This window comes from Lycorma delicatula, chromosome 3, assembly GCF_047948215.1.
Source record: "Lycorma delicatula isolate Av1 chromosome 3, ASM4794821v1, whole genome shotgun sequence".
In the NCBI taxonomy this organism is placed as follows: Eukaryota; Metazoa; Arthropoda; class Insecta; order Hemiptera; family Fulgoridae; genus Lycorma; species Lycorma delicatula.
Genome location: NC_134457.1, coordinates 193570096 through 193585007, shown reverse-complemented (window position 1 = coordinate 193585007; position 14912 = coordinate 193570096). Strand labels below are relative to the sequence as shown.

At 27.0% G+C, this 14912-nt stretch overlaps 1 protein-coding gene across 1 annotated transcript in view; it reads right to left on the bottom strand.

The window, feature by feature from the left end:
- Positions 1-14912, bottom strand: part of Usp39 (ubiquitin specific protease 39) — a 44319-nt gene that overhangs the window by 14549 nt on the left and 14858 nt on the right. Inside the window, exons 5-9 of the mRNA XM_075361263.1 lie at positions 11685-11860; positions 10559-10784; positions 8782-9068; positions 5266-5394; positions 3094-3155 (exon numbers count right to left, since the gene is read on the bottom strand). Of these exons, the coding sequence (XP_075217378.1) occupies positions 3094-3155; positions 5266-5394; positions 8782-9068; positions 10559-10784; positions 11685-11860 (880 nt within the window). The remainder of the gene's footprint in view (positions 1-3093; positions 3156-5265; positions 5395-8781; positions 9069-10558; positions 10785-11684; positions 11861-14912) is intronic.

Here is a 14912-nt window from a genome sequence, read left to right as displayed (position 1 = left end):
TAGACAGCAAAATCTACAAAAATACAAATTTTCTTTTTTAAGTTAATGCTACAACTAATTAAAAATGACAGGACACATACAACGCACTGGCAAATAGAAAAAACACATCTAGCACATAAAAATCTACACAAAATTAGATAAAAAAAATTCCTTATCATCTATGAAATAATGACACTGAGAAATAAACAAGGTATAGGTAAGAATGACAAGTGAATCAACACAACATTAGATATTTGTAACATTCTGAATTATCTTAGTTCATAGCTAAAAAAATTCACAAAGAGAATTGACTGCTTAGGGCTTGAGGGAGGAAAAAGGTATTTTGAAAATGAAATAATTTAAAAAAAGCCTAATGAAAGTGATTTGAAAGAATTGGTTAATGCAGTGTTTCTCAATCTGTGGAGTGTGCTCCCCCTGCAGAAACATGATTACACTAAATGGGGGCACGAGTATATAGAAAAGAAAATATTACAAAAATTTATTAATTTACTGAAAGGAAAATAAAACAAAATACACTATGACATAATAAATAATAAAATACATATCTACCCTGATATTACACATTTATAAATAGGATTGTATCAGTACTGCACAATGTATTAATAATTAACTTATCAATACCAAAATCAAAATAAATTTAATAGTTATCAGTGACTCCCTTGGACCTCTCTTGCAGAGCAAAGTTTTACAAAGGAGGTCTAATATTAGAAATAGACACAGAGTTCTTTTTCTAAATTTAGCTGAGATCTATATTTTGTTTTCAAAGCAGCCACTGCAAAAAAATCCGGTTTCGCAAAGGTAAGATGTTAAAAATGGTAATGGTATACAAAATGCTCTTGTTTTCAATGCAGAAAACAACTCATCATTCACCCCTGCCCAAAATTCAAACAGTGATTACTAAATTGTTTTTTGATTTTAGCACTTGCTGTGAAGTCTATGAAAATGTTTTGTTCGGCAGTTGATAGCCCTTCGGGAGTATTTTAAAAGAGATTCCTAACCCACTTGTAACTTGCTACCAAGTTGTCGTCAGCAAGAAAATACTTTTTAAATTTGCCAGCATGGGTAAATGATTTTCAACGGTTACAAAAAAAAACTTTCAAATGTTGTTCTTCAGTCTTGTATGTTTTAACACAATCATCAATATTTGCAAATAATTCTAGGATTTTGCTTTAAATTTCTGCTTCACAATTCCAATTTTCTATATAAAAACCATTAACTTAATCACTCGTATGCAACATATGTGTATTAGTTTCTTGGAGTTGAAGATTCAAGGTATTTAATTTCTCAAATATGTCGACCAAGTAGCTCAATTCCATTACAAATAAACAATCTTGAAACTTCTTGGCTTCCAGTCAGTTTTCCTCTTTTAGAAAAATGATGATTACATCTCTGAATTCATAAACACATTGCAAACATTTCCCACGTGATAATGATCTTATCTTGCAATAAAATAGTAACGCTAAATATGCTGCACCAATGTCTTTACAAAGTGCAGAAAAGATTCTTGATTTTAGGGGTCTCATATTTATATAATTTATTATGAATACAACTGTTAGCACAATATTCAGACTAGGACTCATTTCTTTGGAAGCCAAAGCTTCTCGGAGGATCATGCAATGTGTCCAGACACATTGTGGAGATTTTTGTTTCACAACTGCTTGCATACTTTGGAATCTTCCTGGCATTGAATGAGCACCATTGTTGCATATTCAGACACAATTTTTCCACTCTATCTTAGCCTCGTTTATAAAATCATTTAAGATAGCAAATAATGCGAGTGCTGTTTCTTTGAGTTCTAATGGTTTGCAGAAAAGTAGTTCTTCTACTACTGACATTCCATCACAAAATCAAACATAGACAATGAAATGAACATCTTTATTGCTATCTGTTGCCTCATCAAGCTGAAATAAAAACAATTTGTCACACAACTTCCCAAAAAGCTGATGCTGTATATCTTTAGCTATATCACCAATTTGATGGGAAACAGTACGATTTGATAGAGGTATGGATTGCAAATGTTTAATAAAATTATCTCCAAATATAGTTTCTACAATTTCAATTGCAGCTGGTAAAATAAGCTCTCACCAATGGTGTGAGGCTTTTTACATCTGGCTATTTTATATGAAACTCTGTAAGAGGCAAGTAAAGCTTTTTCATTCAGATAAAGTTTTTTTTAAAAATGATGTTTGCTTTTCAAAAGATTTTAATTTTAATTTGAAGAATTCTTGGGGTCTGTTAATGTACTCACTATGAAGCCTTTCCAGATGTCATTTAAGTTTATTATGTTTCATGTTGTCTGTTGCCAAAAGTTTTGAGCAAATGACACAAAGGGTCTTCATTTACTTTGGTAAACTCAAAATTTAAGTATTCTTGAGAATATCTTCTAGATTTTATTTTCGGAACCACACTCATCTGTGCACTTGTTGATGCTTCACTATCATCTAATGCTTGCTTATGCCTACCTAAAAACTTATCCATGATTCTGTATAAATCTACTGCCATGAATATTTAATACCATGAATTGCAATTAATTCACAAATTACAACATACACATTCATGATAGATTTGATAGCGATACAAGGATCAAATCAACTGAGACTGGCTGGAATTGAATGAGGAGCAGTATTTATACACGATTGCGCAGATGGTCGCACAGACGATCCATTATGTTCGAGACAAATCGGAACTTCTCGTGAAGGCTCAAGAATGTTCGATATGGTGGATATAAGATAGAGAGGAATAGAGAGGCATCGATTCTGGTTTTATCAATGAAACGGATTGATGTTGCCAAAATTAATAAATTTACTTATTCTTGGTAATTTGTAAGGTTTGTAATTAAGGTTGTAGTGTAGCTTTAGCATCAAAATACATTATTATTGTATACATTGTTATTGCATGAGAGAGGGGGCATGATGAAAATTATAACTGAAAATTGGGTTGCAAATACTAAAAGGTTGGAAATGGTGGGTTAATGTATCAGTTGAAGCAGTTATCTAATGATTACCATCTAAAGTATAGACCATGATTAATAAAATCAAAATGATAGTAATTTAATAATTATAAATTACAGTAATTTAAGTTTAATTTACTTACTTAACAGGAAAGTTTACAATGGTAGGATTTTTCTCCACAAAGAAAGTATTTTTTGTAAATCTCTGAAAAATGGAAAAAAAAAACAATATTTATAAAAAAAGGTATAATATTATAAGGTAATAAACATATTTTTAGAACATTTCTTGAAATATTCACAAAACTGTTAAAAATAATATATTTGTATATCATTTCTTGAATAATTAAATAAAAAATAATACAGTCAAACTGGGATAATAAACACTGCTAATAATATACAGTGAACCTAACAAAAAATTAAAAATATAACGTATGACAATATTTAAATTTAAAAAAAAACTATCGTATACCATTTTGTACTGGAAAGCAGGTAATATGTAACTAAAATTGGATTTAAACAAACAAATAGTCTAACTATATATTCTATTGTTATTTATCAGAAAGACTTATTAAAAATAAATATAATATTTGAACAGCATTTTACATAGATAAAACATACTCTGACAGCAAATGAATTGTGTAAAACTAACTTGTACGGCTGTATTAAACTAATATACCAACTTTTTATTTTTACAGTAAACAAACATCATTATGTGAAAAACAGTTACACTAAAAAAACTGAATCCAGGAACAATTGAACATTATGATGATGACAACAACAACTACACAAATAACTGAAAGTAAGAATGAAGTTTGTATACTTTTAATGTAAGAAATTAATAAGACAGCTACAATGATACTGATTACTGTAATTAATCTTAGAAATAAAATACACTGAATGGTGCTGATTAATTGGGATAATTCTATGAATTATAATCCAAAATTATAATGCACGGTTATTGTAATCACAATAAATCTAGGAACATTTTTGATTTCATCAAGTCCATAATAATTTCCCACATTTGTTGTACTTAAAATGGATATTAAGATTAATATAAGTGATAAGAATGTTTTGGTCAGATAAGTTTGCAAGAAATTTACAGAAATCACAAGCAGATGATAATAACAATGTTAATGTACAGTCTTCATGTTATCAAGAAATACAAAGAAGCATTATTTATTTTGAGTATCCTTAATAAAAAAATTAATAATAAAGAATTTTATATTGAGGAAAAATGGATGGATATATTAAGACACAGCATAAAAACTAAACAGCATTTGTAACAAAGGATACAGTTCATCAGCAGTTGAGGATAAGATGCATTTAATGTGTATAACTATTTTCCATGTTGAAGAGTGGAATTTGATCATCTGGTTTAATAACGGATGAAAGTAATTTAGTCAAATACACATCCAATCTATTGGATGACATAGGGAAAAAAATTTCATGTCCTACTGGTAAAAAAAAATGGTTCAAGTAAAGCGAGGAAATGGATTCATCAATTAGTCATAGCTTTCTCATTATAATTGCTGTATGTAAGTGATTGGACACCATAAAACTGAAATTATTTTTTTAAGTAGTAAATTGTTTGGAGACCTGTATTTTAACTACAGTTGGATTATTTGCATTTACTGTGTTAGTTATTGTACTGTATATATTATATACTATATACTATACTACACTATACTATACTGTATACTATACTATATACTACATACATATATATATCTACCAAATCTTGTTAATTTTTCATATTTTGTAAAACTGGCACACCAAAAATTAGTAATTTTAAAATTACTTGTGAGACAGTCTGTATTTTGTAAAAATTGCTTTTTAATTTCTTTTGAACAACTGTTATGCAGCAAATTAAGTAGAATCAGCTCAGTTATTTAAGAAAATTATATATATTCATAGAGTTGTTCAAAGCTGGTTCACAAAGTTTTAATTGCAATAATGATGCCGACCTTAGATAAAAGAATGCAGCCTACATGCACTACAACTGTAATTTATTATAAAATTACATAAAAGAGCTACTTTAAACATGACCTCATCGTATTTATAAAGAACGCACGTTACTTGTGTTACAGCAGCAATCACTAATTTTGAAGTATATAAAAATGAATAAGCAGTCAGTGCTCTTGTTATGCAGTATGTATTCATTCTATAATAAATCTCTAAAATGAAAAAAAAAAAAAAAAAACATTAAGCAGGAATTAGCAACATTTAAAAATCACTTATGATTATATTCTTTCATTCAGAGGAAGATATTTATGTCCTTTAACCTTTTTATACATATCAGATCTCAAAATACTTACCTTAATATACAAGATGAGATAAGGAGGAAGTCTTGTAATTTCAAATCTCTTCAAGAAGTTTTCTTTATATGTTTTGTACTCTTTTTCAGTTTCATTGTTGAATTTTGTCAGCAAAGTGTAAAGATTAACCTGTAGAATAGAATATAATGTTAACACTTCTTTCAATGATCAGCTTACTACAATATAAATTAAATAAATGGTAGTAGTTCCCAAACATTGTTTTTGTATTAAACCTATAAATAATCTAGTTTTGTTTATGTCTAAGTTAATATGACTTGGCTTTTATCTCTGATCAACCTAAGTACAGAATTAATAAATTAAATAAAATAGGTGACACCTACCTTATTCTATAATTCATGCAAGAGCGCTTTCACGAGTTACTCACATCATCAGTTGCTCCACATAACTTTTACAAATCATTCGTATCAAATTACATAAATTATTTTATACTATACTTAAGATTTAAAATTTAAAATTGTTAAAAGTCCTTTCCAAATAAAAATCAAAACAAAAATAAAACTAAAAATTAAAAAAAAAAAAAATTAATTGAAATTAAAAATTGCATATATATATAAATATGAAGTCAAGTTAAATTAAAATTTTAAAAAATCAATAATAAAAACAAAATTGAATAAATAATTTAAACACAATAGAAATCCATATGGAGTAACTAGCCAAAGTTATGCGACTATACAGAGCTAAAGTATTATGAATTATCAATGTCTTATGAAGTGCTGCTATACAGCAGCTTTAATGATTGTGTCATCCTCATATTCTGTATCTAGGTTGATCAAATTAAATTTATTTTTATATTTATATATATAAAATCTTTCAACAATGTCAAAAACACTATTATTTGTATTAATATTGTATTTCTTAATTTCCAATGTTTCTAAATTTGTATGAATATCAGATATTGAATGTGTATTATTAATAAGATGATCAGAAACATTAGCAGAACCCAATTTTTTACTTTTATAATGACTAAAGTGTTCATCAAATCTAGTTTTAAAAGATCTAGTGGTTTTACTTATATAAATATGGTCACAATCATTGTACTTTATTTTATAAATGTTTTATTAAATGGTTATTTGTCTGGTATGCAGGTTTAAATAAATTTTTATTATAAACCCTTGTTGCAATAAAAAGTATATACATATTTTAAATATAAATATCCTCATATTCTGTATCTAGGTTGATCAAATTAAATTTATTTTTATATTTATATATATAAAATCTTTCAACAATGTCAAAAACACTATTATTTGTATTAATATTGTATTTCTTAATTTCCAATGTTTCTAAATTTGTATGAATATCAGATATTGAATGTGTATTATTAATAAGATGATCAGAAACATTAGCAGAACCCAATTTTTTACTTTTATAATGACTAAAGTGTTCATCAAATCTAGTTTTAAAAGATCTAGTGGTTTTACTTATATAAATATGGTCACAATCATTGTACTTTATTTTATAAATGTTTTATTAAATGGTTATTTGTCTGGTATGCAGGTTTAAATAAATTTTTATTATAAACCCTTGTTGCAATAAAAAGTATATACATATTTTAAATATAAATATCCTCAAATTCTGTATCTAGGTTGATCAAATTAAATTTATTTTTATATTTATATATATAAAATCTTTCAACAATGTCAAAAACACTATTATTTGTATTAATATTGTATTTCTTAATTTCCAATGTTTCTAAATTTGTATGAATATCAGATATTGAATGTGTATTATTAATAAGATGATCAGAAACATTAGCAGAACCCAATTTTTTACTTTTATAATGACTAAAGTGTTCATCAAATCTAGTTTTAAAAGATCTAGTGGTTTTACTTATATAAATATGGTCACAATCATTGTACTTTATTTTATAAATGTTTTATTAAATGGTTATTTGTCTGGTATGCAGGTTTAAATAAATTTTTATTATAAACCCTTGTTGCAATAAAAAGTATATACATATTTTAAATATAAATTTTCAATTTTGTATGTGTTATTTATGGTTATTAAATATGTATTATTCTTAATTTTTGACATTTTTTTTGCATATATTACATACTAAAGATTCATTATAACCATTATATTTAGCAATTTGTTTTATAATATCTATTTATATATTTAATTTATTATTATTTTCATTATACATAGTGCAATTGATTGCTCTCATAGCCATGTTCGTATAAAATTTGGTGACCACAGATAATTTGAATATCTATGTGGGGTGGTTTTGTTAGTGGTGGGTTTTCTATGTACTGAAACTCTGAATTGATTATTTTTATTTTTATTATCGATTTCAATACCAACATCTAAGTAATTTATTCTCATATTTTATCAATTTCAAAAGTAAATTTCAATTCATTATGGTTAAAATCTAACTTGTTCAAAAATTATTAAATGTTCATTAAATATAATGGGATTATAGACCACAAAAATATCATCAACATACCTAGTCCAAAGTAAAATATCATGAATATCAATAATGCTATAAACAATGCTCAAAAAATTCTCAGATATGATGGCTAACAATGGAAAGCCCATTGGTAAAGTATTTTCTTGAGTGTAAAATTTATCATCAAAATTATAATTCTGTTGGCAAATATTTCTAATAACAACACTAGTGTTGTTATATATATAAGTGTAGATATATCTAATCTCTATTTACCTAACAGGCTACAAGGAAACCATCGTATACACATCAATCTCGGATGTCCAGCAGCATTATAATCTATAATATTCAGTTTAAAATTCTTAACATAATAAAATTTAAGGACAAAAGTCTATTTTTCAATAAATAACTGAATTAACCAAGCAGCAAAATTTTAAGGAAATAAATGTAATTCCCAGAGCAGAGGTTTTTTTTAGAGTAGAAAAAAATACATAACATTTACCATTTATAAAGATTTTAATTAGCACTGTGTCTTTTATCTCTAAACATTTTTCACAATCCAGTTTAACATATATATATATTTACACAGATACACACATACCACTAAAAACAAATGTATGCAATACTTATATATAGCTTTCATTCAAACTTAACATACTGTAGGAAAAAAACATAAATTAATTTTAATTTGGGTTACAAGAATTATGAAAATTATGACTAAGGATTATAAAACCAATTTTCAGGTAAAAGTATAACTGGCTTATTCTATTTCAATTTCCATTAAAAGATAAATTATCAAAAGGAATAAGATAAAAGTTAAAAATATGTTTTAACATATTGTCAAATGATAGTATCACACAAATATTAGATTGCTAAACTAAACAGATTAATATTATTAAGCTCCAGAAAATGCTATTTTAAATGAAGTTTCATAGTGGACTGCTCTTTATTTTCAGTAATTCTTCTTGCTTAAAAGACATCGCTATGAATAGCCTGTTTTAAAATTATGTATGGACTACTTCAATACCAATGAGTTTTTTACTTTGCTACTTTTTATGAAGATCGGTTTACCAATTAAAGCTGGTTTTCAGTATATTACATATACTATTAATTACCTGTGGGATAATATTTTCCATAATTTCATCCTTAAATAATGGTGGTGGTGGAAGATCACATGTTAAATAAAGAAATGGTGATGAGGTAGTTTTTTCCGCATATTCATCAGTTAACTGCAATGCTGCTCTTTGCCCGTCTTCTAACTCAACAGGAGGAATCTTCCTACTGTGTATCTTCATTGCTCCAAGAAATGTTTTATAAATAATTGATGAATCGGGCTTCTTAGTTCCATTTAATGCTATATGTAATGCATTAAGAAACCATGATAAAAAATCAATAGGATCACCTGTAACAATAAAAAATTGAAGGATTACACAAATACTGATGTTAAGAAGATACAATAAACCCCTTTTATCTGAACATTTCATTACTGGATTTTCTCATAACCTGAAAGAGAGAGAGATCAAAAGTTAGAAAAATAACATTAATTAAAATCTATTTTTTCCCATTTTGTGATTTAGATATTAAAAATGTAAACCTGTAGAAGATATTAATTAATTCACTTAATTCAGATCTACTGGTGGGCTTTATTATTTTTATCAAAAAATTATAAAAATATTTTATAATTTATACATAATATATATATATATATATATATATATATATATTATATATAATATATTAATATATAATGCACAAGGTAATGCGCTATATTATGTAAACATGATAACTTATTAATGTTGCATACATGCAATTAGATATCAATCTTTTTTGATTATTACATCATGTTGATATAAGACTATATAGTAAAAACCTGAAACCTGAGAGGGTGTTTATATCGTTTTTATGTCTACTCATAATAAACTGTACTAAGATGAATGATAAAGGTCTACTTGGTTTAAAAGAGCTGTTGATTGCAGTAAGTAATTTTTCAGTTGTATACATAACTGTCTTTACTACTGTTAGCGTACTGTTTTCATATCTTAAAAAAAAACTCTGATATAAAAAAGGAGGAAAAGTCACGAGTCCAAAAAACTGGATGGATACCAAGAAAGTAAAAAAAAGGTGAATTATTTCAGACCATCGCAAGAAATTTAGATTTTGAAACTTCAACTGCTAGTTACAGGAAAATGTTTGGAATGCTGTGTACATCTGGTTTCATTATCAACAAAAGGATGTAGCTTTGTTTCAGAATGTATTATATAGAAGGCAAAAGGATTCTAGCAACCTAGGTGTATAAAATATTTTGTGCTAGTTTTGGGTGGTCAGATGCTGAAAAATGTGCAATGACAGTTTGCTTTATGAAAGGAGTAATAATATTACTTAGCAACAAAGCAACGCAGTTGAATTCAAACATAAATTAAAACAATTAATAAAGGATGTACAAGTGCTAAAATATGTAAGTCTTAATTTTAAAGTGCTTCCTGCAATTTCACCAAATTAAAAAAAAAAAAGGTACCAACTCATAAAAAAATTAAGGAGGGTTATTATTTTTTAACGTATTGCATTCAAATATGTTTCCATTACGCTTATAATTAAAAAAAATCATGTTCTTAATCGAAAACAGATGCTCGATTAGCATATTATAGAAATAAGAAAAAATGTCATGACTTGTTTAAAGAAAGATTTTTTCATGAGCAAATGTAATGGCTAACCAATTTTAAAATTACAAAATACTTTTTTTCTCACATCCAGAAGATTCTTATAACTGGAATATATCCTACTCACGTTACTCCAGTTATGAGAGAAGTTTTACTATATACATTAAAATACATAATTTTAATAAAACTTTTGTTCATTCTAATCAGTTTAAAAAAAATGAGAATATACACATACCTTGTTCTGTGAACTGAAATTTTTTTCTACTCCATAACACAACTGCCTGCAGCATTTCATGTGGAGATACGTGTGCTTTGAAATTACGAGGATTCCAAAGTTTACGCATTAGTTCTCCAAATCTCTGAACTAATAAGAAGCTGCTATCTCCTGGAGGCCGTTTAACTCGTGCATAATTTATTTCACGTAAGAAAAAATCTCTAAGTGGTGTAACATGTGACAGAGCCTATAAACAAAATTTTAAATATTATTTGAAAACAATAGAAACAAATAACAAAAAATTATGTTCAATCATATACTTCTTTTCTATGCAAATGGTTTTTTAAAACCCATAGCTGCTTTTTATTCTTTTTGAAGCCAATTATTTAAGAAGATATAGTTCTCTCCCAGTCTTATTAAAATATTAAATGAATAAATGTTAAACTACTAACCTAACTTATATAAACTTAAAAATGAACTTTCATCAATAGTTATAAATAATGTTTAAATAATTATAAAATGATTAGAATGTAAATTATAGTACAATCTTCAAGAATAACTAAAAAATAATATTAAATATAATAAATAAATTACAATTTAACCTGAAAACATCTGAAAACCTTTTTTTTAAGTAACCGACTCCATACAGTACAAGAAATTAGCTGAGAAAGTAAATGTGAGGCACGAATTGTACAATGACATTATAAAATGCATGAAATTAAAAATAATTCACTATCTATTACTTGATTCTGTGCGTCACCTACATATACCAAACTGTCAATAATGTGCTTGTTAACAACATTAATTAATAACTTTTCTGATTTATTTAACAAATCACTAAAAGTTAACAAATCATTAAAAGTAATAAAAACATTGGATTACACATAATCCAATTTAACTTTTACACATACAATCTGAAATTTTCATAAAACTGGAACATATATGGTTTGGTAGAAACCACAGTTCCTCAAGAAATCTATTTTAAGTTTCAATCTCATCAACTTCACTAACTCTACTGATAACTTTATTTCTTAAATAAATACATAAAAAATATACAACAAATAAATAAATAAATATATAACAATAAATAAACACATATACAAATTATATAAAATTTATGCTATTATATACATTTTTAAATCATTACCTGTAATACAACATTACAATAGTCATTAGCTTTAATATTATTAAGACCAACAATTCCTGGAAGATATAACGTGCCATCAATAGCACGTGACAATTTGTTACTTGAATCTAAATGACGAATGTGATCTGATGTAAAAGTTGGGTTTAGAACATATTTTATATCATCTAATGATGAATCTGAAAAATCAAGAAAGGAATATTACTCGAATGAAGTTATAAAAGAATACTTTATTACTTAGTAGGAGAACATTCTTTTAATGAGTCATTTTAAAAACTTTCCTTTTTACATGCGTTTTATGATGCATTTTGATGAATTGAAAAATAATATGGAACACTTTTTTTAACATTTTACATCTGATTCTGTAAGTTTTTATTTATGTTATCAATAATTACTTACTTTTATTTACAGGCAGGATAATTCCATATAAAAATTATTATTACCAATAATAAAAAAAACTTTTTTGTACTGATCGGTTCCATTCCTTCTATTGTAAGATAATGTTTAACTTCAATATGCAACAATTATGTAGAGATATCTTGGTAGGGGGTGATTAGATGAATTCTAAAATTGTCAAAGAATACAAGAACAATTCAACTCATCAAATTTCCAAAAGCAAATTATACTAAATAAAGTGTGACAAAAAATTTTACTGAATAAAGATATATAGTAAAATGAACATACAACTAAATATTTAGTTACTTCTGGCACATGAATTTTTGTTTATACATCTGTCAGTAGCAAATAGGGTAGAAAAAACCTGCTGAATGATTTAAATAAAATTTACAGTTTATCTTCATCTTAACTTCACTTCAACATAATTATATATTCTTCGAATGACCTATTTTTCAATAAAATCTTTTTTTTGGCTCAGGATAACAAATTACTTTTAGAACAGAATTAAATAAATAAAATCTAAAAATTTTCACAAAAATCTGTTTCTGTTTTCAGTAGAAACTTAGTTGAAAAAGTTTTTGGTTTAAGTCCCAAAAAAACTTAAACACTAAAACAGTTTTAAAACTGCTGTAAATATTTTACTGTTCCTAAAGATTATACCTTTTATTATGCTTCTGGAAAGATACAAATTATGAAGTGGACTACAGAATACATTCACCTAATTTAAAGCAATAAAAACTTATTATATAGGGTAGCCATATAGAAAATGATGAATTTAAGTCACTTGGGCATTTTTGACAGTGGCAAGCAGCAGCGGAATAATGCCCATTGCTGAAGATGGACATCATTGCAACTTCTCTTGTACTGTATGTTAGGCTTTAAAACCAATCTACTCAGTGCAGTATCATAACTATCTGATAAGCTAATTTTGAATGAAAATCACTAGTTCGTGTACAAAGAAGATTTAGATTCAAGCTCCTCAACATGCTTCTATTTCAGTAAATCATCTTAAGCTGTGTAAAAAACATGGTGGATAGAGGTCCATGAGGAGGATGTGTATCGCATTGTTACTAGGAAGTTCAGTAGATCTCTTCTGGTGTAGGCCAGCGGGCTGTTGCAGAGGGTGGTTGACTTTCTGGGTTGTGAGCCTGAGCGCAGACGTGCTGGTTGAGATAGTCAAAGTGCTCGTGGGGGCAGCACCCAAGCTGGTGACAGACTGCATGAGCAGCTTAATCCATACTGAGTATTTCCCGGTGGAATGGAAGGTGGGGTGATTAATTCTGTTCAGGAAACCGGGAAGACATGTAGAGGATCCCTCAGCTTATTGGCCAGTATGCCTTATAAATGTGGGGTGTTGGGTAAAATTAACAAAAATAAAATGACACATAGCTCGTATTTATCAAAAGAAATTGGACTTTAATTAGAAAAAAAAAAATAATAAATTGCATATAAGCTAATAATGAGAAAAATCTACAATTTAACAAAGCCTGAAAACAAAAAAAACATAAATCACCTTTTTTACAATCATATACTTATAAACATAGTGTAACTGGAAAACTGTTGCATTACTGACATATTCTGTAATAATAAAAAATTAGCAATGAACAAATGTCAGTAACTTAGAAAAATAAACTACAATAATTCTTATCATTGGCACTGGCCTTTTCTGATTTATGAACATCATCATAATTATCATTAAATAATTAAAACTTGCATTACTAGTTTGTTGTAGAAAAAAAGGCCACGATAATATTCCAGTATAAAAAAGAGTTAATTACAATATAATCAAATTGTAATAAGTAATCGTATAAATAGATTTCATTTAGTAAGCAAGCTTTCTTGAAAATATTTAAGTTTCTTAGCCATTCTCACGTTAATGACTTCTAATTTTTAAAAAATAATATAATACTTGATTGAGCAAAGCAATATTTAACATTGATTAAAATGATTAACAACAGCAATAATCTAACACATTAAAATTATGTAAAATAAAAGATAAATAAACTGTCTCATTAAAATTGTTATATTCCAAATGAAATCAAAAAATTTGTGCAGTTACATGAGTCAATGAAATACAATAGAAAACATTCCTGGAAGTCACTAAAATGTATATAAGATATTATCAACCAACACATTCATATCCATGAATGTTTGTGTCATACATATTTTTTTATAATTCTGAGGTACTATTTAATTACAAGTCGATTTTATAATAACAATAGTTAGCATTAATAGCACATAAAATATGCTACACATGAAAAATGATAACACAACCTTTATCTAAGCCAACTTTCATGACTATACTTGAATGAAGAAATGGTTTTTTAAGCCAATCTTGAAATTCAAATTCATAATGTACAATTAATTAAGTATTTCACTAATTTTACTAATAACATAACTGTTTAATATAATAAATAATTTCAATTTGCCTTAATCACACATTATTTTTTGTAAAAAAATGAACTTGTGAATTAAAGTACACATATATACATACAGTTTATCCTTGGCGTAATCTACAGTGGTGTATCAGAAAATACACACTTTGTAACTAGAAATTGAACAATACGGAGCTTCACAAAGTTGTAATAACCAGTTTGGAAAGATCCTGCATCTATAAATTTGGCTGGTTTGTAGTAACTGACCACTTTCAACATTAGACGTTATCTACTGAATTTAAACATTAACTTAACAAAGAAAGGAGGCAAAACAATCATAGAAATCTGTGAAATCACGAAACACTGAGGAGTACAACAAGAGAATATGGCGACCGAGTATTGCCACACTAAAACAAGGAAGAAAACATGACTTATTTTCAGTAACTGACTTCTGTAAGAT